General features: G+C 39.7%; 1 protein-coding gene across 1 annotated transcript in view; it reads left to right on the forward strand.

Annotated features, from left to right (window-relative positions):
- LOC119901896 (macrophage mannose receptor 1-like) overlaps positions 1–15,129 on the forward strand; it is a 31,248-nt gene extending 16,119 nt beyond the window's left edge. Inside the window, exons 17-32 of the mRNA XM_038717662.1 lie at positions 416–579; positions 738–799; positions 2,165–2,265; positions 2,468–2,610; positions 2,852–2,957; positions 6,296–6,423; positions 6,546–6,587; positions 6,696–6,767; positions 8,954–9,056; positions 9,643–9,875; positions 10,220–10,385; positions 10,598–10,765; positions 10,855–10,971; positions 13,177–13,335; positions 14,509–14,544; positions 14,632–15,129. Coding sequence (XP_038573590.1) covers positions 416–579; positions 738–799; positions 2,165–2,265; positions 2,468–2,610; positions 2,852–2,957; positions 6,296–6,423; positions 6,546–6,587; positions 6,696–6,767; positions 8,954–9,056; positions 9,643–9,875; positions 10,220–10,385; positions 10,598–10,765; positions 10,855–10,971; positions 13,177–13,335; positions 14,509–14,544; positions 14,632–14,885 — 2,054 coding nt within the window. The 3' untranslated portion in view covers positions 14,886–15,129. The remainder of the gene's footprint in view (positions 1–415; positions 580–737; positions 800–2,164; positions 2,266–2,467; positions 2,611–2,851; positions 2,958–6,295; positions 6,424–6,545; positions 6,588–6,695; positions 6,768–8,953; positions 9,057–9,642; positions 9,876–10,219; positions 10,386–10,597; positions 10,766–10,854; positions 10,972–13,176; positions 13,336–14,508; positions 14,545–14,631) is intronic.
- The last annotated feature ends 8,185 nt before the right edge of the window (positions 15,130–23,314 follow it).

A 23,314-nucleotide genomic window follows, 5' to 3' on the forward strand; every position in this document is an offset into this window, starting at 1 on the left:
GTCGTTCCTTGGCAAAGGGGTCACTTTTAGGCTGTGGCCAGTTCAAACTGGACTCTGAAATGGGGCACATTTAAAAAATAATGTCAAAAGTTAATCAAAGACATTGGATGTGGGCAATAAATCAGAACTGAGCATAGCCTTTTACTCTGAATAATCTGAAACATTAAAAGCTGTTCACAAAGTGAATTTCCAGTCTTTCAATCAATTCTTCTGTAACACTATCCAAGTAGTTTAAGTTTAGTTAAATTTAACCATACCTTAACAATAGAGGTGGCATATTTTTTTAACTGTCATGTGGGTCATTATGGAAGGAAATGACAGATTACCTTTTGTTGTTTAAGAATAAGGACCTGGTGACATAACTGAAATGACACATGTACTTGTAAAACATTACATATTTCTAACATGTCTGCAGACTTCAATAAGACGTCAGATGGGTGGCTGGAATGGAATGGGAATCAGTATTATATTAACAACATATCGCAGGCCATGGAAGAAGCTCGTCACTTCTGCAAACAGAGGCATAGTGACTTGGTAACTATCAACAGTGAAGCTGAAAGTATCTTTCTGTGGAAACAGGTGAGCAGTGACATTGATACAACATTAAACAATTAAAGCAATTAAAGCAATGAACAATTCAATTATTATTAAATCAGTACCATGGCATTAAACTTCTGCAAAAACTGAAATGTAAATTTTGCTGGTTTTACCATGTACCTCTGTCTGTGTGTGTGTAGATATCCCGCAGATTTGAGTCTTACTGGATTGGCCTGACAGTAGACCTTGATGGAACATTTGAGTGAGTATGAATTTAATATAAGTGAGAAAAAAGAAAATTGACTTTCTTTGGGGAAATTTTCATTTCAAAGCCTTATAATTACAAGTATGAAATGTACATTATATAACACTAGGGCTGGGAGATAAAATTATAATATTTATTGATATAAATAAATGTACAATATAAATAATTTGAATCGCAAACGAGTCAGCAATTAATTTTCTATTAAAATATTTAATTTTGCTTTTAATTTTACCCATGCATATTTGTTTAATAAAACATTTTATCATTAGAATTGTATTGAAGGTTCTACCTCAGATTTGTTAAGTGTTCCACTATTAATTATAAATATTTGTCGTGTTCTGACCATATACAATAGTTTAAAAACACATTTGTTGGTTTGTTCAACTTTCACTCAGGAGCAAAAATCAGCATTTCAAGTGAAAGGAATAATTATTTGACATTTATTGTGATAATTATTGATATCCACTGATATGATTTTTTTTTTTTTATCACAATAACATTTTTGGCTGTATAGCCCAGCTGTATATAATACATAGTTAATGGCACCTGTTAAAAATACATTGATAACATTTCTGTAATTTTATTGTTGAATTTTAAAATAGCAACTGTTGCAAAATTGGCCTACTGGAAGTTCATGGTACAGATGGTACATGGTACAGTATTTTGTGTCCAGAAATACTGCCTGCATGTTGGGCCGTTGCTCTAGCATCAGATGTTTGGGAATTTAGGCCATGCCTTCTTTTCAGTTAAACACCCACTGTCACTGCTCTGAGCAAGTCAAAATCAAGCGAGGAGCTACTGTATATCTTGTGTCCAAAATCTCTAAGAATCTGTGAAAAGCATTTCCTCAGTTTGTGTCTGCATTTTAAGAAGCCCAAAGGTAAAGCTGCAGGTTACGGTATTACCAGTTCAAGAAAACCAATTTAAGAATAAAGCACCCCATCCTGTTTGTGCATCTCCATCATCACTTTATTTATGTGTAACATTTGGTCAATTCTATATCCTCTGATCTCTGTGACTCTGGCAGGAAGGTAACTGAAGTTTCGTTTTTACACTGTTAACATTTGAGGAGTTATTTTTCTCTTCATGTTTGCATGTCTTCCGTGTCAACTTTAAATTGATATTGACAAAAAAGACAGATGTCTAGGATCTGATAAAGAAATGACTAATGGCAGAGTTACTCTTTATTTTTTTCCAATATCTAAATTGTTCCAATTTTGAGATTTGAACCTGGAAGAAATACAAACATTAAATCAGTATATGCCTTTAGATTTGAATCAGTATGCTTTTGGGCTAGGAATATTTTCACATTCAGTTTTTTTTGTGACAAAATTTCAACTGATTTGTTTATGTTATATCAAGGTGGATGGATGGTTCTCAAGTGGTGTTTGAAAGGTGGAGTGAAGGTCAGCCTGATTTCAAGAATTATGATGAAAATTGTGCTGCCATGGAGCATTCTACTGGTGAGTAAGCTGAAATATGATTCACCTTCACTGACATACATGCAAATGACTAATTAAACAAAACATTAAGGTTACAATCTTTAAGATTTCCGTCCTAGTTGCTTTGAGACTCAATTACTCAATTTAACCCAATACTGATAATAAAGGATTGATGCATATTGTATTGTAAGTGTTGATTTTCATGTCTTTGATTGGTTCACAGGGTTCTGGCATGATTATAATTGTGGGCATGAGTACAAGTCCATTTGTAAACGCAGTGCCTCCCCACCTGCCAACGCAACTGTGGCACCCACAATGGCCCCTAAAGGTGGTTGCCCACCCCTCTGGAAAAAATTCAACTCAAAGGTCAGAGATAACTTTCAGCCTTGAAACCGTTGTTGAATGGTTTGGAATAAAACTGATGTAGGACTGTGCTTGCAATGAAATTGGCTTTTCATTTGATAACATTGATCTTTTAGGGTATACTTTTCATCTAATGCTCTTTTGAGATGTCAAATTTAGCTATATTATATAGGACAATGTTTGAGTAGCTGTATGTGGTATATTTTCAGGAGTTGTAAATCAAATTATCGTTCCTCACCTGTAGTGTTACAGCATCATTAACGACCAAAAATTAACATGGGATGGAGGGAGGAAACAATGCCAAGCTATGGGTGGAAACTTGGCCTCTATTCCCACAAGACATGTGCAAGGTTTGTGTTTTTTTAGTAAAATTTCAACCAATCTTCTCGGTCCATAACCTGGTACCCAGGCCTGCATTGTATACTTTTACTGTTTTTCTTTTGTACGCAAGACGACGGATTTAAATGGAGGGCTTTTGATAGTTGTGAAGCTTCAATATCACCATATGCAATGGGACACACACACACACACACACACACACACACACACACACACACACACACACACACACTACCCTCTCTCCAGCGTACATAGGATCTGACATTACCGCTGCACTCACTGCTATAGTGCGTATCATATAAACAACAGTTGTATGAGGAAAAGTGTGTTTTTTACAATAACAAAATGTGTTACTTATTTTGTGTTTTTTTATGAATAAAATTATTTTGGTTAAATTGCAAATATTATACTATGACTTTAGATATTTACAGAAAAGAAATATATTCTTTTATGAAAAGATTGATAATTATTGTAAAAAAAAGAGCCTATTTGAACCATTCTATCTTATTTAAAAAACATTAGGCCTACATTCACAAATACAACATTTCAAAAGAAATCAAACATTATATTGAAGCATTATATAGTCTGAAGAATTTAAAACATTAAAACGTTTAAAAATTTTTTTAATGCCTTTATTGCTAGTACATGATCCCCTGTGAGTCTAGTTGTGCCATGTTCTATGACTCTGTCATTTAATGTAGGCTATTTAGTTTTGGTATTATAGTAGTTTTGTATTCTGTATTAATATGATTCAATAAAAACCACAGTTGTATTGTCTATCAGACAAGAGCATTTTTTTATTAAACACAATACAGCCTGTGTTGTTAACCTGTTAATGGTGATATGAAATGTAAGTGTAGTTGTTGGGAGTAGCACACAGTTTCAGAAAGGCCCCAAAAGACAGAACGGACTAAGATAACTGCACAGAACAAGATAACACAGAATGATCATAAACTAATGAACGACTAATCAGGCAGAGAACACAATTAACACTTAGCAGACAGGCAGACAGAAACCAAGCATGAAACAAACACCAGAAAATAACAGAAAGAGACAGGAACTAAGGCGGGCACAGATCGAAACCAAACTAGACAGGAAACAAGACTAAACAGCACTTAAGGCACAGCGTAGACTACAAACTAATAGAGATGGTCTACAACATAACAGGGAAAACAGACTGAAACAAGAAAACACAGAACAGACTGACATCAAACAGGCAATGGAAAACAACTAACTAACTAACTAACTAACTAACTAACTAACTAACTAGTAAAACTAACACCGGGCATACTGAACCCAAGACCACAGACAAAGCTGAAAACCAAAACACAGACTAAATAACAGACTAAAATAACAAAACTGAGAATTAACTAAACAGAGCAGACAGGCACACAGTGTGACAGATATACCAGATATTGATACCCCCCCCCCCCCCACACACACACACACACATTATTTTAAGAAACACATAACATAAGCAAAGATTATCCCTAACATTTGTTATGTTAAGACCATACCAAGATACCATGACATAATGTATGTATAAAAAGAAACACTTTTATTGTTATAAATAGTACTTTGAACAAAAGCACAGCAAACGGCTGCAGCCCCCCCAAAAAACCTGCCTTTACATGAAAGTCTGTGGCTGTGTCCGAAATCCCCACTCATTCACTGCTCCCTACCCCCTATGTAGGGAGTTGTATGTAGAGTACTATATAGTGAGCTTACTCACATTATTAAAACGGACACTACTCTCATCATTATTTCGGCGCCGTTAATTACGCCATTGCCGTCGGATAATAATTTTTTTTCTATGAGCGCAATGCATGACGGTATATATGGCATGGATAGTGACCATTGGTTGTACAATACTTTTCAAAATGCATTCTGGGATACATTGAGTGGACTATATAGGGTATAATAACTCACTGTACATTCGGACAGCACTACAAAATGTAGTGGGTGATTTCAGACATATGAGAGAGATCTGGGCGATTTACAACCAGACTGAAATCGCACCAAAAGAGGCGGGACTCCCCGGAACACGACTTGATGCTGATTGGACAGCGAGACAAACTGTCTGTTAAAAACAGTCACACTAACTAACAGTGTGGTAGAAAGTGTGAGAAAAATCCCCTGCCTTTCCCGGCTTGGCGGTGCGTCGCCCGGTCGCCCTAATGAACAAGCCGCCCCTGCTATTTACTACTATACTATAGCCTACTACTCCTTACCTTGTAAGTGTCCACTCACTTATTGAATCTGTCTGCTTTCCTTTGAGTTCTCTTTTCCTCACACTCACTGACCTAACATACCTCCACTGAAAACATGTCAGGGCGCCCCGCTTCTTTCCGTCTCTCCCTCCCTATGTGTCTGCTCCAGTGACAACCAGTAACAGAACTTGTCTTCTGGACTTTTCCACCCGCGGTTCCGTTCACAGCAGCAGCTGTGCCGCATGTTGAGGAGACGTATCAATACATTAATTGACAACGTAGCCTATCAAAACAGGACCAACGTGGTAGCTAATGAATGACATCTGCACTGGTCTGTTCACTGTAGCTTTAACTTGTCCGCGCTTGTGAAATATCCACCATGTCATGACTTGTAATGTAATACTTTGCAACCCTGTGTTTCTCTGTGAAATGCTAAAATGTGTCGTTAAATTTACCTGGACGGACTGCCGAAGGAAATTGTTGTTTTTCTTATTCCAAGCTTCAGCACCGCTAAGTAGCACATCTCGATAGGTAGCATAAATCGACAGAACACCTGCACTGTGTCTCCCACCATATAGTTAGAGTTGTGTGTGTAGAGAGTTGTGAGTTATTAGAGGGGTTGCGTGCAGACACAGAGGGAGGGGCGGGGCTATGCGGTTACAGGACTTTACGGAAACATTTTAATTAACTCAACATCCAACTATATCGGTATAAACGTGTTATCTAAGTTTATATCTCTTGAAATTATATCGGTATACCTCATTATATTGATTTACTGTGCAGGCCTAGAAGGATCCGACTTTCTGTTTATATTTTAATAGTCATTAATCCGCTGTTATAAAGGCTGATACCAATTTATCTGCAAGTAAATTATATGGGCCAATAATATCTGCACAACAATAAATCGGTCGGGCTCCACTAACTGCTCCCTGAGCGCTGCATAATAGCTTCCCACTGCTCCTAAATAGGATGGGTTAAATGCAGAGAACAACAAAATATTCCCTCAGGGATTCCTGAAGTATAATAAAAAAAAACCCCGTTTCATTGGGTAGTTTGTGTACACAGTGTACATTATGAAGAATAAAAAAAAAAAAGCAAATATCTGACCCTTAAATCACTGTTATCTGTTATATTTTCAGTGTTTTTGATGAGTCAAATGGCTGCCACACCAACTTCAGACCTTTGGATTGGTTTTCGCACTGTAGATCGTGGTGAATTTTATTGGACTGATGGACGACCGAGGCAATATCTCAACTTGCTTACTACAGTAAGTGGACACAATCAGAATTGTGTTTTACAATGTGATGTGATTGGGTTGTCTTTTGCACTCCTGATAATATGTGTGTTTGTGTATAAAAATGTGATGTTAAAATTGTTTCTCTATTTTAGGGACGCCTGTCTGTTGATCCACTGATTTATAGACACTTTTTGGTAACATGTTCAAATTTAACTTTACTTGAGGCAAACATTCACTGTTGTGAAGAGTCAAATGCATTTTAATTATTTATAACCATATATATTTTGTGTGTTTCCAAAAAGTATCATAGATCTAGGAAAGCAAAGATTTACAGAGATTTATGGAGATATTGGATAATGCGTGAAAAATCGAAGGTAAGAACTTCTTGTCAAATAGGAAGTTTTGCGTGTCTGTAAACAACTATGTCTCTTCATTCTGTCCAGTTAAATATGGTGTGCCTCAGGGGTCGGTCTTAGGACCCATTTTGTTTTCCTTGTATCTGCTTCCCCTTGGACATATTATCCATAAACATGGCATTTCTTTTCATATTTATGCTGATGACACACAAATATACTTGCCCGTCAGATCCACAGACCCTGGAATGCTGAGTTCACTTAACAACTGCCTTTGTGAAGTTAAAAAATGGATGTCAAATAATTTCCTCCAGCTGAACTCAGACAAAACAGAAATCCTGGTCATCGGGTCTCAGCAGATGGCAAATCAAATACTGCCATCTGCTGGTTCCCTAGTAAATCACATTAAGCCTGTGGCAAAGAACCTTGGTGTTTGGTTTGATAGTAATTTAAATTTCGAGCAGCACACCACAAAGCCTGTTCAATCATGTTTTTATCAACTTAGAAATATAGCTAAAATTCGATCTATGTTAACTTTTAAGGACACCGAGACCATTTTACACGCCTTCATCTCATCACGCCTGGATTATTGCAACAGCCTTTTCACCTGTTTAACCCAAAAATCTATTGATCGACTCCAGACTGTCCAGAACTCAGCTGCCAGGCTTTTAACCAGAACAAAGAAATATGACCACATTACTCCTATTTTAGCTTCGTTACACTGGCTCCCAGTATGTTTTAGAATTGACTTTAAAATTCTATTGATCACTTTTAAAGCTCTTCATGGCCTCTCGCCTTGTTATATTTCTGACCTTTTAGTCCCATACGCACCAGCACGTACCTTGAGATCCTCGGGCAGAGGTCTGTTGTCTGTTCCAGAGTCTCGACTGAAAACTAAAGGGGACAGAGCGTTTGCTGTCAGGGCCCCGAGGCTCTGGAACAGCCTGCCCGAGGAAATCAGGTCGGCTGAGTCAGTGAACTCTTTTAAGTCCCTTCTTAAAACATACTTTTATAGGAGAGCTTTTCCCGATCTTATTTGACTTTATTTTATCCCTTTTATTTTATTGTATTTTACTAATTTTATATTAAATTTTCATGCTCTTATCTTTTTGTATTATTCTTTACACTTGTTAAAGCACTTTGTAACTTGTTTTTGAAAAGTGCTCTACAAATAAGGATTATTATTATATTATTATTATTCTTAAAACTTAATTGTAGAGTGAGATATTTTGTAATGACTTTGAGATTAATTATAGTACACTTTTGTGCATTTTTCATTACACTAGAACAGCTCAAAATGTTGACATCTAAAACTAAAGAAAAATAAGTGTAAAATGAAATTCTAGCATGTGAGTTAGGCTCCACATTGTCAATGCAATGGGAGAGGATACTACAAATACAGTACTTAGAGATTGGGTCACGATTTTTGGTCATTCAATCATAAATGATTTAATAGTTTATGCGACTATCGTCTTGTCTTAAAAAAATAATACATTGTCCGGCTGGGACACCTGGATCTAGCAAGTGTGTTTGCACATTCAGTTCAGCTACAGCACTTCAAGATGGGCTAGATGCTCAGTGGCAGCCTAATACTGTTAAGCTTATGTATTGTGTTCATTGCTGCAGAGAAAATAAAGTTCCTGTTTACAGTATAAACACCTCATCTAGTTATCTATCAGTCCGGATCGCTAGTTACCAGCTAATGTTATGCATTTTATTTAACTACTGTCTCCAGCGCTGGCACAAAGTGTGGAGATAGGTCTGGCTGTACGTTACCAGTTACTAGCCAGGCTAAATTAGTATGAGAAAACAGTGAACTCTAAACTAGTTTCCTGGCCAAACATCTGAAAAAGTTAACACAGGTAAAAGGTAGCATATTACAAGTCTACAACAACTATTCAGTCTTTTTAGAGTGACGCAATCTGTCTCTCTTTGTGTGCACGTGTGCGTTTAACAGTTATATTGGCCTCCTCTCGGCAATGCATTTTTTAAACTTTTTTTTACTTTCCACCAGAATTAAGCACAAATCAATGCTTTTCTCTAAAATGTTGAAATAAAAAAAACATGTAATAGTAAGCCTTCAGTAAACATGAACATACTGATGTTGCTATCATTCATAAAGAGAAAACTTTTTAATATGCCTCTGTAATTATGTTGGAGCCCGACAGTTTTCCCTTGTCCTCATTATTCTCTCTGTGCTTCCCCAGAATATTTGTGTTGTGATCAATACCCAGTCTTCCCTTGCTATTGGGAAATGGATAAAGAAGTCCTGCAATGACACCAATGGATTTGTCTGTCTTCGAAATGTTGGTGAGCCAATCTTCTGATATATTCCCTGTAGTCAAATTTGCAGCAGGCAACTGTTTTCAAAGTAAAAAACCCACTTTACACTAACTGTTCAAACCTAAATAGCAGATAGACACAGTTAGCAACTAACTGGTGAACACAGTGGAGCATTTAGCAACTAAAGACCCAGATATTTCTCTAAGGAGTTGGTAGAGACCAAAAACAGAGCTTAAATAGACATTTGCGCCAGGTGATCAGAAACACAACTCAAAAAGAAAACTGATGTTGCTCTGTAAGGTAGATGTACATCCTATTTAAAAAGTCAGCTTTTGCAGGTTTAAGGTAGTGAGTAAACTGCTGGCCTATCAAAGATGTTGAAAATTGCTATTCACTCCCTAATCAGCTGCTCTAACAAACCTCTTCCATGCGCAGCTCAACTGCTGTTCTGACTCGTGGATGGAAAAATCCCCAAAACAAGTTGCGTTTTTCAAATAATTAGTCCCAAGAAAATCTAGTAAACGATAAGATCGAGAATTCTGTTCTATAGAAGCTTAATTGGAATGAAAAACCTAAATTATATGTTTCCAATTTAATTTCTCACCCTAAACAGACCCTTCTTTCCCGGACTCCTCTGAACCAACAACTTCTATCGACTATGTCAACATTTGGAATGACTCAATCAAGGCTGTTACTCAACAAATGACCTGGGATGCAGCCAACAAGCACTGTGAAGATGATGGCGCCAACCTCCCTAGCCTGCGAAATGAGTGGTCACAGGCCTATGTTGAGCTGCTGGCTTTGAATCTAAAATCTCCTATTTGGATTGGACTAAACAAAGTTCTGGTACAGAGCTGAAAGCCTCTTAAATAGCTGTAGGAAAATAACAAGACTAACACCTTTGTGTGTAACTATTGACTATAGTGTAAAAAGATATTGGTTGCAGCAACATTAGGGAGAAACTGCTTGCAAAATACAGAACAGTTATATTTTAAAATACAGAACACAGTTGTTTTTTTACAGAACACAGTTATATATTTTTTTACTGCTAGTGCATGATAACAGACACCATCTTAATATAGCTTATTAGCATGCTAACAATTGCTAATTACAAACACAAAGTTGTAGTTTTTCTTTGACAAAATGTTGAATAATAAGGTGAATGCAGTCTGATCAATCTCTGCTTTCAGACCAATGGGTATTTCAGATTTATTGATGGCTGGCACCTGAGCTTTTCTCACTGGGGTGAAAATGAACCAAGCGGGGACAGACCTTGTGTGTACGTGGATGTGGATGGAAAATGGAAAACAGCTGTCTGCAACCAGACCATGAACAGTGTTTGTATGAAGTCTACAGGTACACCCAACAGACTATTGTTCATTTAAATAAATTAATATGTAAACTCATCCTATATGTTAACATGTCTCAGTTTTACATTATTATCCTGTGAACATCAAAATATCTCCTGTGCTTATCTTTCAAAAACATTTATTTAATAAAAACGTGTTTAAATTTGACAACTGATTTAGCTGGATGATCCCAGTCATCAATGTCTCTCCTATTTACAGATGTGCCACCAACCGGGTCAAGTTTTTTTCCAGGCGTTTGCCCTGATGACCCAGATCCTCTGGGCAGAGGGCAGAATTACATCTGGCTACCATTTAAGGGTTACTGTTACATATTTTTCACAGAAGAGGAAGAGTGGGCAGATGCATCTGCTAGCTGTGTTAGACATGGTAAGTCCTTTCTGTGGATGGTCAAAGATATTTTTAGGCAATAAAATACATGTAAATTTCAGTAAGGACTTTGTTTTTGTTTTGTGAAGGTGGATTACTAGCCAGCATTGAAGATCCCTCTGAGCAAGACTTCATTCAAAGCAATGCAAGAATATTTCAAGACAGCCACACCTCTTTCTGGATTGGCCTGTATAAAACTCACAAAGGTAGAAACACTGTGTTGTTTTTGAAAAAAATGCAATGGTTTTAAAATAATACATTTTAGAATTCTTCTTCTTCTTAATTTAGTTTTATTGTATACATAAATCAGCGGTGGTGCAATAATGTCTCCATCAGGGCATCCATATGCTCAGCTGACATTGAACTGTTGTCCGTCTTGGTCCGTCCTTTTTATCTCACAGTCACAGAGCAACTCAAAGACTTCAGTCCCTTTCCACTGATGCCCCGTGTTTTTTAATGGGAGATATTAATAACTGCGAAAAAATAAGATAATTTAAGCAGCAAGAGAATTTAAGCAGCAATAACTTGGGATGGAATAAGAAAAATGACAGGCCAGCAAAAAACGGAAAACAAGTAATTTAACATTGCAGATTCTGATGGTAACAAAGACTTAGCTGACGCACTTAATACTTTTTATTTACGATTTGATACAGAGGATTTTGCAGATGAACCCGGGGAAATATGCAGAGAGTCTGCCCTCCCCACAAAGACAAATCTGATGTTAAATCCTCAGGATGTTAAGGCAGTTTTTAGATAGAAGATAAATAAGAGCCCGTGGCCGGATAGTATTACAGGAGACTGCTCAAGAGCTGTTCAGAACAGCTTTGTGAGGTGTTCTGTTTTATTTTTAAGATGTCTTTGGAGCAGTGAAGGGTTCCAAAGGTGTGGAAGGAGTCCATTGTTGTTCCAGTGGCAAAATGTGGAAACCCAAAAGAGCTAAATGACTTAAGACCAGTGGCATTAACATCACTGGTCATGAAATCATTTGAGAGGTTGGTTAAAGGGGAATTGTTGGAAATGGTGGAGGAGGCTATGGACCCCATGCAGTTTGCATATAGAGCTGGGATGGGAGTAGAGGATGCCCAAATCACATTACTCAACTTCCTGTACAGTCATCTAGAAAGTCCCGTTACGCATGCTAGACTTCTATTTTTGGATTTTTCATTTGCATTTAATACTATCCAGCCACATGTTTTAGCTAGGAAATTGCTTATTTATTTTATTTTGATGTTAACTTTGTGGGCTGGATTGTAGATTTTTTAACTTGTAGGTCTCAGAGGGTGAGAGTAAATGGCTTTGTCAGATCAGCGCTCCTCCTCCACTGGCTCTCCTCAGGGCTGTGTCGTTTCCCCTCTGCTGTATATTCTCTACACCAATGACTGTTGAAGCCAGCACGAGGACAGGCACATCCTGAAATTTTGATGATACAGATATCAGCCTGCTTAACAAGACTGAATCTGAGCACGCGCCTGTGGTAGATGAGTTTGTTAAATGGTGTGATGAGGCCTTCCTCCAATTAAATACTACAAAGACCAAGGATATGATCACAGAATTTAGAAGGAAGTCATCCAAATCACCATCTCAGACTTTCATTAAAGGAACCGGTATTGAATTTGTAGAACAGTATAAATATCTAGAAACAATCATTGATAGTGACCTGAAATTTGATGCTAATTTTGATGCAATTTGTAAGAAGGGTCAGCAATATTTGTATTTCCTCAGGAAGTTAAATGTTTTCGATGCTGACAAAACAATGATGTGTTTGTTTTATAAGTCTTTTATTGAATCTGTCCTTACTTGTTCTATGATTGCATGGTATGGAAAGCTGAACATTAGGGACAAAAACCACCTAAACAATATTGTGAACGTGGCTGGTAAGGTTATAAGTATCTCACAGACTCCCCTGACTGCTATCTTTGAACAGCAGGTTCTCCGTAAGTCCAGGTCTGTACTTGACTGTAAAAACCATCCTCTACATTCTGAGTTTGAAATTCTTCCCTCAGGTCATAGATTTAGAGTTCCACGAGTCAAGTGCAATAGGAGCAAAAACTCCTTTGTTCCCTGTGCAATAATCCTGCTAAATCATCTCAAGTAACATCATATTTAGAGATTGTTTTATGTTTTTATGGTAGGCTTACTTATAGCATACTGTATGTACTGGTTACATTTTATTTTATTTTCATGTGTGTATCTTTTGCGTATTTTGTGTTGTTTATTCTGATCCTTGTATGTATGTTTTATCTTGTGCCCTGACTGCAAATCTATTTTCCCACTTGGGATAATAATAAATGAACTGAATTTGTATCACAAGCACATCAGGAGAACTATTAAGTCAAACTATCTTGAAGAGAGAGCATTAAACAGTTAAACAAAAATCATCTGCTATAAAAAAAAAATGTATTTGTCTCTAGGGGAGTGGTTGTGGTTGGACAAAACAGTCATGGACTACACTAATTGGGGTGAAGGTCCACCTAATCGTCACAGCCATGGAGATATAAGTACTTCAGATGGGATATGGAAGGCAACATATGGGTGGAATAAACAACCATACATCTGCAAAACGCCCAAAGGTAAAATAATTCTTATTATGCATTTTTTTCAATGTTGAGATCAGACTACACAATATTTTTATTGTGGACTTAGAACAGACCCAAATGCAACGCCCAGGTTTAAACAGGTTTATTAATGGGAAAAAGGGGCTGAGGGAGTGGAGATGAAGAAGAGGTGGAAGCTGGGGAACATGGGAATAGAGGACCGAGGAGCAGGTGGGGCAGAGGAGGTTGAGGTGAGAGAGCAGAGGGAAACAGGAGACCAAGGAGGAGAGGAGTGTGGTGGCAGGCAGACTGGCGAGGACCGGGGGGGGGGGAGCCAGGGGAAAGCCGTGGAGGAAGCCCGAGGGGAAGGTAGGTGAACCCAGCTGACTCAACAGTGGACGGAGGTGAGTGAATCTGGGTGAGGGAGGGAAGGCAGGTAGGCAGGCGGCCAGACAGGGTTAACCACAGGGAAACCGAAAACGGAGAAGCAAAGGGCTAACAGGATTAAGCTTGAGTAATGCAGTGACACCAGGTCAGGAGTGACAACGATCAAGCGGAGATTGTGTAGAGAACGGGGTTGATATAGGCTACTGGCAGAGATAGAGTTGATTGCAGGCAGGTGTGGCAGGTAAAGGAGGCGGCTGATGAGGTGCAGGTGTGGGCTGTCAGCTGGGCTCAGGAGCAGAGAGGGAGAGCACATGCAGGGGAACGGAGGAGACACAGGGGGGCAGGGAAAGTACAGGCAACAGAATGGTGGAAGAAACAATATGAGAAGCAAACAGGACACTCACAGTCAGCCGGGCTGCCACACAACAATTTTTGTCTTTTGGGATGAGAAACAGTATCATATTAGTGTTACTGTGACATGAAAGAGAGATATGGCAGACTACACAATGGGACCTGACTAATCATAGCTTTCTGTGTTTCACGACTTGTGTGACGAAATATACATGTGATCTGCACGGTGCCAGGGACTGGCAGCACTGACAACAAATGTTTACATATTAATCACGGTTTTCTGAATGAAAGTGAATCTTGAACAATTAAATGTTTCTCTGGAATGAAGGTGGGCTCTGTCGGTCTCCATCCCAGCTGGTACAAAGAGTGTGTAGATAAGCAGCATTTTAATTTGGTGTAATACTGCTGACATACCGATTATAGTCATATGGTTACAGGTACAACTGTCAAATTTCCCTTCTTTCTTTCTAGTATTACCACCAACGCCATCCCTACCATCGCCAGCTGGTGAGTAACCCTTCTTATTCCACTAATTAACTTATCCTGTCACATTGTGACAAACATTTTTGTCATTTACTTTTTTAATCTGTGCAGTACTTGATCCTCGTCACCGTGGCCACACAGCTTTGACAGTTGTTCTGGTCATTACTGGGATTGCCATAGGGGCAGTCGTTGCCTTTTTCCTCTTTGTGAAATCCGGTCAACGCTTACCCATCCTTGAAGGGTTAATCACCTTTGACAACCCACTATTCTTCAGCAACGAGCGGTTCCAGTCTGATGTGGTTGACACCAATAAATTGGTAGAGAATGCAGAGGAAGAGAACCCTGAACCTCTTATAAGGATGTGATTAAAAAAAACATCCCTAATCGCGGAATCTAATGGGTCACATACTACCTATAACTAGGCCTCATGGTTTATGTCTTTCTCATTTGCATGGCCAATGATTAGTTTGTTCTTAAATAGTGGGCGTTCAATTGAGTTTGCAATGAGTCACTAAAATGAAAAGCAGTTTAGACTGCCTTATTTGGCTGTAGTTAATTGAAGTTAGTTTTAAATTATATTTCATCATGTTCAGCTTTTTTTTTTTTTTTTTTACTTAACTGTATAATAGTGCTGTGTATTTGATACAGATCTGCTGCTGTGTAAAGCAAAGAGTTGTAATGTCCAATGTCTAATTAAAGAGGTCATTATGCTTTTTGTCTCACCTTTATTGAGTTATATATTGTTTTTGTCCATGTAATAGGTTTGCAAAGTGAAAAAGCCCAAAGTCCATCTCCCACAGAAAACTTTCCTCTGAACTGCCTGAAAACAGCTCGTTTTTACTCCAGCTTTTTCATCAGCCTTCCTGTGACATCACAAGAAAACACGCGTCATAACGCTCACCTAGCGGCTAGTCAGACACGTCCTCAAAAACACTGATGGAAAAACACACTGAGCTGCAGCACACAGAGCTCCTCCTCTCCTCTACCTTCCATTAGTTACCCTCCAGGCAGTCAATGGACATAAAAGTTGTTACTATGATGTAGAGACAGAGCTAAGTTAAAACTTTATGGATGAAAGATACATTTGTTACAAATAACTCACCACTCTCAAACCCTTGCTCCAGTCCATGTTGCTAAGCTGATAAGGGGAACATGTACAGCTGAACTGAAGCCAGGACACACCTAATTCTGCTTTTGATTGGCTAGTAGTCCTTGTAGGAATTGCGCATGTGCAACTCCCAACAAAGATCTTGTAGAGGTGAGATGCATCACTCCATTGCTAAGACAAAGCGGTGCTCCAGCAATGTGCAGTGTGAGAAAACATATGGTGTTTTTTAAAAAATGAAACCATGTAAACTTATTCTAGTACAACCCCTAAATTAAATGATGAACCTGAAAATGATCATAATATGACCACTTTAACATGAAATAAAACAGTAAATATAACGAACATTATCATCATTACTGTATTCCATCTAGGGATGAGTCATGATATTTAAATGATAAGAAAATCTAATAGCTCATCTTGACTTAAGAAAATATTTTTTTATATATTATTATATTATTATTATATATTAATATTTTCCTTTGTTTTTACTGCCCATAACGCATTACAACCAGGCATTGGTAAAGGTGTATTCAGTTCGACTACGCACCGTGAGATGGGAAAGATGCTAAGTGGCCTCAGGAGGAGGGGGATGATGTGACGGAGTGAGAAGGGGAGGAGTAGTTGTAGTGACAGGTTCCAGTCCAACCTCCTCTTCCACTTCCATGTCCACCTCCCTCACCATCAGAGATTGCTCTGGAGCTGGGATTGGACACTCCTTCCACTCTTTGAACCGTTCAACCAGACCATCCGTCTGTGGATGGTACGGTGTGGCTTTGATTGCTGAGATGCCCAGTTGTTTATGGAAGAGCTGCATCAACTTGGAGGTGAAATTAGTTCCCTGGTCCGTCAGAATCTCATCCGGTATCCCCACCCTGGAAAACAGTTGAACCAACACACGCAGAACAGTGGGAGCAGTAATGGTGCGCAGGGGGAAGGCCTCAGGGAAATGAGTAGCATAGTCACACACAACCAAAATATACTGATGACCCCCGCTGCTTTTCACCAGAGGGCCCACAATGTCCATGGCAATTCTGCGTAATGGAGTGGCAATAACCGGAAGTGGTTGCAGGAAGGCTCTGTCCGACTTGCGGGGAGTACTGGTTTTCTGACATGTTGTGCAGTATCTCTGAGTGTCTGTATACATGGAGGGCCAATAAAAACGCTTACTTATGCGAAGATCAGGTTTTATGGCGGCCAAGATGCCTGGCCCATGGAAGTGTGTGTGCCAAGTGCATGACCAGAGGTCTACAGCTAGCAGGGACTACTAGACGTCCATGGTCATCATCAACTGCATACAAAACATCGTTATCAACAATGAACCTTTCCTTTCCCACACAATTCCCATTTGTACCCACTTCTACTACCTTAGCAAAAAAGGTTTCAAAGTTTCATCTTCCCTCTGCAGTTCAGAAATATTTTCAGGCACTTCCCACATTTTATCCGACAATAAACCAATTTTTTCAGGTTCAGGTGGCCTTAGCTGCTTCTCAAAGCGGCGTTGTCGGCGGGATTTTCTTGGCCCCTTGGTGCCTCCCTCACACAGACTACTGTCCAAGTCTGGGAGTGGTTGGACACCAGCTTTTGCCAGGGCTCGAGTAATCACAGGGCAAGACACATTCACATCAACCTCCCCTTCCTCCCCTGAGTCAATTTCCACTGGCAGTTCAGTTTCTTGTAATAAGTCCATGAGTACCGGTAAATCCCAACCCAAAATGGCATCTACAGGCAAGTGTTCAACCACCCCAACAGTCAACAGGTAAGGCTGTTCATCAATGGCAACTGTTAAATCCACTTTGGGATAAAGGTGCTTATCCCCATGAACACACAAAATGTCTGTTTGTCTACTGTAGTCCACACTGCCTACTGGTACCAAACTGTACTTAACCAGAGACATGAAGCTCCCAGTGTCCAATAGTGCAGTAACCTGCTGCCCATTGATAGTCACAGTTTTATAGCGCTGAACTCTCGCTTCCTTATCCCCGACAGGCCCTCTTTCCGGCAGGGGGGAACAAGTCTGCATGCGCACTCACTCTCTGGCCATTTCCACGTTTTGGCAATGCATTCAAAACAAAGCAAATAATTTTAAATGTCCTCACCCATCTGAAATGGTGGAATTTTGGGCTCACTATAATGCCTCCATTCTGACCTTGGCTGTTCATCTCTGCTGCTTGAGTCATTGAACTGGAGAGAGGATGCCTCCAAGGGTGCATCACGATGCACCCGCCGGGGAGCGAGTGTGGGAAGTTCCAGCCTGGGACTGCTTGCTGTCACTGTGCTTGGGGTTGCTGCAGCAACTGGAAGGTTGATAGCAGGAAGTGTTTGGGCAGCTGTTCGACTTGGCTGGGCGGAAGGTTGAGACACCTGGTAAGTCAATGGAAGAGAGGCTGGAAGGGAGCGGGGAGTGAGTGAGTATGTGCGTATGTGCGTGTGTGTGTGCGCGTCCCGCACTCTGTCTTTGTGTATTTTTTCTTGAAATGCCAGTCCCTCGTTACATTGTGCATAAAGTAACATGATACTTGATCCAGCTGGAAGTGGAATGGGGTGTGGGGTCGTGAAGTGAAGTGAACGTTACTCAGTTTTAATCATTTTCTTGTTCTCCTGGATCAAAGCGCATTACATACCACGGACCATGAGATCCTTCTGGACAGTCTTGAAACCTGGGTGGATATCGATGACACTGCTCTGCAATGGTTTGGGTCCTAACTAAAAAGACAGGTGTTTCTGCAGTTCTTGCATTTGGGGTTAAGGGTTTTGCTCAAGGTCACCTCGATGGTGGTAATAAGGGAGAAGCGCTGCTTACTTTCCTCTACCCATCTGGAAACTGTCACGCCTTCGTAACTGGTCAATTTGATTACTGATTTGATTCCCTGCTCAGGATTTTGACTCGGACTAAGAAACATGATCATATCACACTGGCTTCCCTAAACTGTGTTCCTGTTGCTAGAATGTATTTGAATATGTAATTGATTACTTACCAAATTATTTAGCCAAGGCTCTACAGTGTGAGTATTTCCTGAAGGTATGCCCCTAAAAACTGATAAGTGCGAACAAGAAAAATTATTTACGAGCACCGTATGCAACACAAATACAACAAACTTCCACTCCCACCCTAATCGCTTATCATTTTAAACATAGACAAAATTTTTGTGACGCCTGCTTTTCCATGCACATGAAGGTTAATGATATCCCATTCTTAATCTGTAGGGTATAATATAGAGTTAGCCCACCCTTTGCATCTACAAAAGCTTCAGCTCTTCTTGGAAGGCTGTCCATAAGGTTAGGAGTGTGTTCATGGGGATTTTTGACCATTCTTCTAAAAGCGCATTTGTGAGGTAAGGCACAGATGTTGGACAAGAAGGCCTGGCGAGCAGTCTCCAGTCAAGTTCCTCCACACCAAACTCACTCATCCATGTCTTTATGGACTTTGCTTTGTGCACTGGTGCACAGTCATGTTGGAGAAGGAAGGGGCCATCCCCAAACCGTTTCCACAAAGTTGGGAGAATGAAAAACTACCCCACATCAAACTTTACACTGGCACAATGCAGTCAGGCAAGTACTGTTCTCTTGGCTCTTTGTTACTCCAGAGAACATGTCTCCACTGGAATATTTAGTACCAAAGAATTTTCACAAATGGACTCATTGCACAGGAACTATCACGGTACTATGAATTCACTGAGCTCCTGAGAGCATCCCATTCTTTTTGTAGAAGCAGTCTGCATGCCTAGGTGCTTAATTTTATGCACCTGTGGCTATGGAAGTGATTGGAACACCTGAATTCAATGATTCAGAGGGGTGTCCCAATACTTTCGACAATATAGTGTATTTAGTATTATTATGGTATGGTGGTATTTTAAAATGAATATGGTAACATCATATAATATATTAATGTTATACTATGAATATGCTATTAAATCAACATTGTACTTTTTTGATGTTGTAATATTATACTAATACACTAATTTGTACTAGTTACTCCTGCAGGTTGTGGATAGTGCATTTACAGGGTTTCTGCAGGTTTCACCTTTTAAAGACCTTTTTAAGACCAAGATCATGAAGGAAATTTAAGATCTATATCACAACATCAAAAAAATAAAACATACAAAGGAAATGCAGTCACAAAATTACTTGCAGAGTAAATCAATGTATTCAAATGTAACAGTAAAAAAAAATACAAACATGTTAGTGTGAGTTTGTGGATGTGTGAGTGAGTGTGTGTGCAGGCACTCCATTAATCTGCACTGTTTCGGGTTTTTCGTAAGCAAACGAATTTAGGTGGGGGGTTTGGAGGTCATCCCTCAAGAAAGTTTTTTATGTTTTCTAATAAAGAAATATACAATTCCATATAAATTTTTTATAAATTCTTTGTTATTACCACATCTGTGAATAAATAGTTGGAAAATCTAGAGTAGATTTTGCTACATCCCAAAAGCTAAACTTACTAACAAAGTCTACAGGGTTTGAATTATAACCATTAGATCTGAGAAAAGTAATTTGATTAGTTTTGATGCTCTACACAATGATTTTACAATCATGGTGCAGCACCAAGCTGTTTTGAGCCTCACCACCTTATAATGGCAGACCTGTAGAAACCCTGATCTATAGTAGACAGAAGTAGATTTAGCCCGAGCCAGGATGCCAGTGCGGCAGTATGAGTTTCTTCTAGCCAGCCTCAGAACAGCAACAGATTCCCCTTGTTCTGTTTTAAATCTGTTTTACTAAAGTTATTATAACTAGATCTTTTAGGTTTTTAAAATAAGTTCCACTCCGTCTTTCTGCCTGGAGCAGCAAAATGACGGAGCAACAGATCTTCTACTGTGGTGGTGGTAACGCATCTTTCAGCCGGTTTGCCAACCGCTAATAAACACTAAAGAAGAATAAAAATAGAACTCTTTGTCGTCGTGATAGGGGGGCTGTTGTCTGGGTTGTTTCACTGGCGCCCCCTCAGTGAGCGAGCGTGGACAAACTTTTTTACGAAGAGAGAAGCAGTGTCAGACAGTGGACAAATGTTTCAGGCTCTAACACTTCAGTAAAGTGACTGTATTGCTGGCTAGGTAGATGTTATTAGGTGACATTATCTCACTATTAGAGATGTTTGTTTCCCTCCTGTGAAGCGCACAGTTTCAACACATTGTGTCTGAGCTTGCATCACATGATTATCTCAGGGCGTTTTACAGCTGATCTCAGCTCATTACTGGAACAAGAAGAGAGAATAACTGAGAAATATGGCGATAAAGATCAGAAAGACATTAGAAAGTATGAGGACATTTCCCCCTGATGACAAATACTTTTTATCCCGTTTCAGCCTCAGTCTAAAACTGAGGCCACCAGATGTAGCTGTGTTTGCTTAGCTTAAAGCCCCAAAGCTTCTGAATGCTTCATCCACTCATCACCACTCGCTGGCGATTGTCAGCTGATCTTACTGTGTTTGAGGGACTGTTTTGTCCCACACATGAGTCAGAGGGGGAAGGGGAAGGACGGGCGTCACAGCAGCTGGATTATCTTCAAATGGGTGATATCGGGACTCCAGAAGAAATGAAATGTGAAAGCAGGTGAAATGGAACGTTTAGAAGAAAGGAGTGAATAGATGATGAGTAAAGGGAGCATCTTTATGATGATATTTAGAGGAGGACGGCGGTGACCATGAAGGAGCTGAAATCCCTAAAGTAAATTAGGGATGCAAACTAGTCCTTTAAATCTGACGAGGAGACGTTTTTGGGATTTTAATGTGCAAATGAAATGCTCAGTAATTATCCAGAAATCCCATAGATAAAAAGATTATTCAGAGATTCAATAATGGTTTTATAATCGCAGCCCTCTGAATCGTAGTCAAACGGAGTCATGAGGTGCTGAGAGATTCCCGCCTCCAGTGATGATCAGAAACTGTTAAACCATATTTCTACCGTACCTCGGTTAGTTAACTTAAAAACAGTAACATCACAAAAGTTTCGCCTCTTTTCTGATGATCTTCAACATTTGTTGTGTTTTGGTTAATTAACTCCAGCTGGAGAACTTTTAAATCAAAAATAGATTGGTGCTCTGCAGGACGATTATTTTCCAAAGCAACGTTCATCTTTTTCCCAGATAGTGTGTAGACTTTTAGGCAGTCTATCATCTCAAACAGCAGGAAATAGTGTATTTAGCCGGCTTAAAGGGGGTGCATGGCCCCGGACCCCCCTAGGTTTGGCCCACAACGTCTGGCTCCGCCTCTGCTTTAGACTTAACCTCAGAAGACATACTGCTGACTAATGTCAGGAGGGTGTCAGAGGAACCTAATCCTTTGTGCAAAAAGGGGCCCAGTTTTCTCCACTGTCTCTTTAATGAGGAGCTTCACATATATGCAAATCATGCACTGTGTCAGTGGTCAAATTTCTGTCCTTCTAGAGGATCATGGGACAGAAAATAAAGCCTGGGATGAGATGCTTTGGACAGGCTATTGATGGGGACGTCGGCCCCAGAGAGGACGGACTCCCAAACATTGTGGTGGGATCACAGGACATGGCTGTTGTTTTTAGGTATGAAAACTGAATGCAGGTAAGCAGTGAATGTTTCTCAACAAACAGACAAATGGTGTCTCAGACTGATTCATCCACAGAACACAATGACTAAAGTGAAATCATGGGCTGGAGTTTGTGCATTAGTTATCCTGTCTAAATTGCAAAACTCGACCAGTTACATTACCACTCGTCACAACTGACTGGACTCGCAGCGCGACGTGCGTTTGATTATTATTATTATTGTCGACATTTTGTGCCCTGGGCAATTTCAAAATCCTGCTGTTAGTTTATAAAGCACTAAATGGTTTAGGGCCAAAATAAATTTCTGATCTTCTACTTCGTTACGAACCATCCAGACCTCTCAGCAGGTCTGCGTTCTGTCCCCAGAGTCTAAACTAAACAAGGAGAAGCAGCGTTCAGTTATTATGAAAAGTTGGGTTTGCAGCGCGAAGCCTCAGACGTAACCAAACTCAGTGGAGCCAAATATGTCTATGGACCCGAGTCCAGACCAGCTAGAGAGAGTAGATACTTCTCTGTTTATTCTCTTTTCTGAGACAAAAAGTAATTGTAACTCAATTATTTGCTCATTAACCCCTCAGCCTGTTTTTATTTTCCATTTCACTCTTTTCTAAATGATATTTTAACGTGTTTCTTTTTCTGTTTCCTGTGTTGCTTTTATGTTTAATGTAAAGCACTCAGAATTGCATTGAGGCCGGCCCTGGCTAATGCATGTTAATCCATGTCTTCCAGGACCAGGCCTGTCTTCAGTGTCTTGGCCTGTCTGTCTTTCCATCCTAAGAAGATAAGCACTGAGACAACTGACTGTCTGGGTAACACTGAGGAAAATAGAGTCCTGCCAATGGTTACCTTAACGGCCTGCTTTGAGCTGGTTGAAACAACAAAGAGCAAAGCAGGTAGGGAAACTGTACGCAGCGGGTTCCCCTTCGAGGGAACTCGAACTGCGTCGGTTACGACACTATGGGAACACTATGGGCGTAGCAGGTCTGAACGTGAATGAAATCACTCTAATCCTATTGGTTTGTTGCTAGAACGGTAAGGTGTGACAGAATAACTGGAGGAGTATAAAGCACACCTGTACACACTCATCATTAGATTTTTTCTATTCAGCAGGCGCTCTTTATGTTGTTTGAAGAAAGCTCCAGTCCTACAAGCAGTGTGTCTTACCTGAAGA

The sequence above is a fragment of the Micropterus salmoides genome, unplaced genomic scaffold, assembly GCF_014851395.1.
Source record: "Micropterus salmoides isolate LMB-PRFRI ecotype aquatic unplaced genomic scaffold, ASM1485139v1 Ms_hic_scaffold_14, whole genome shotgun sequence".
NCBI lineage: Eukaryota > Metazoa > Chordata > Actinopteri > Centrarchiformes > Centrarchidae > Micropterus > Micropterus salmoides.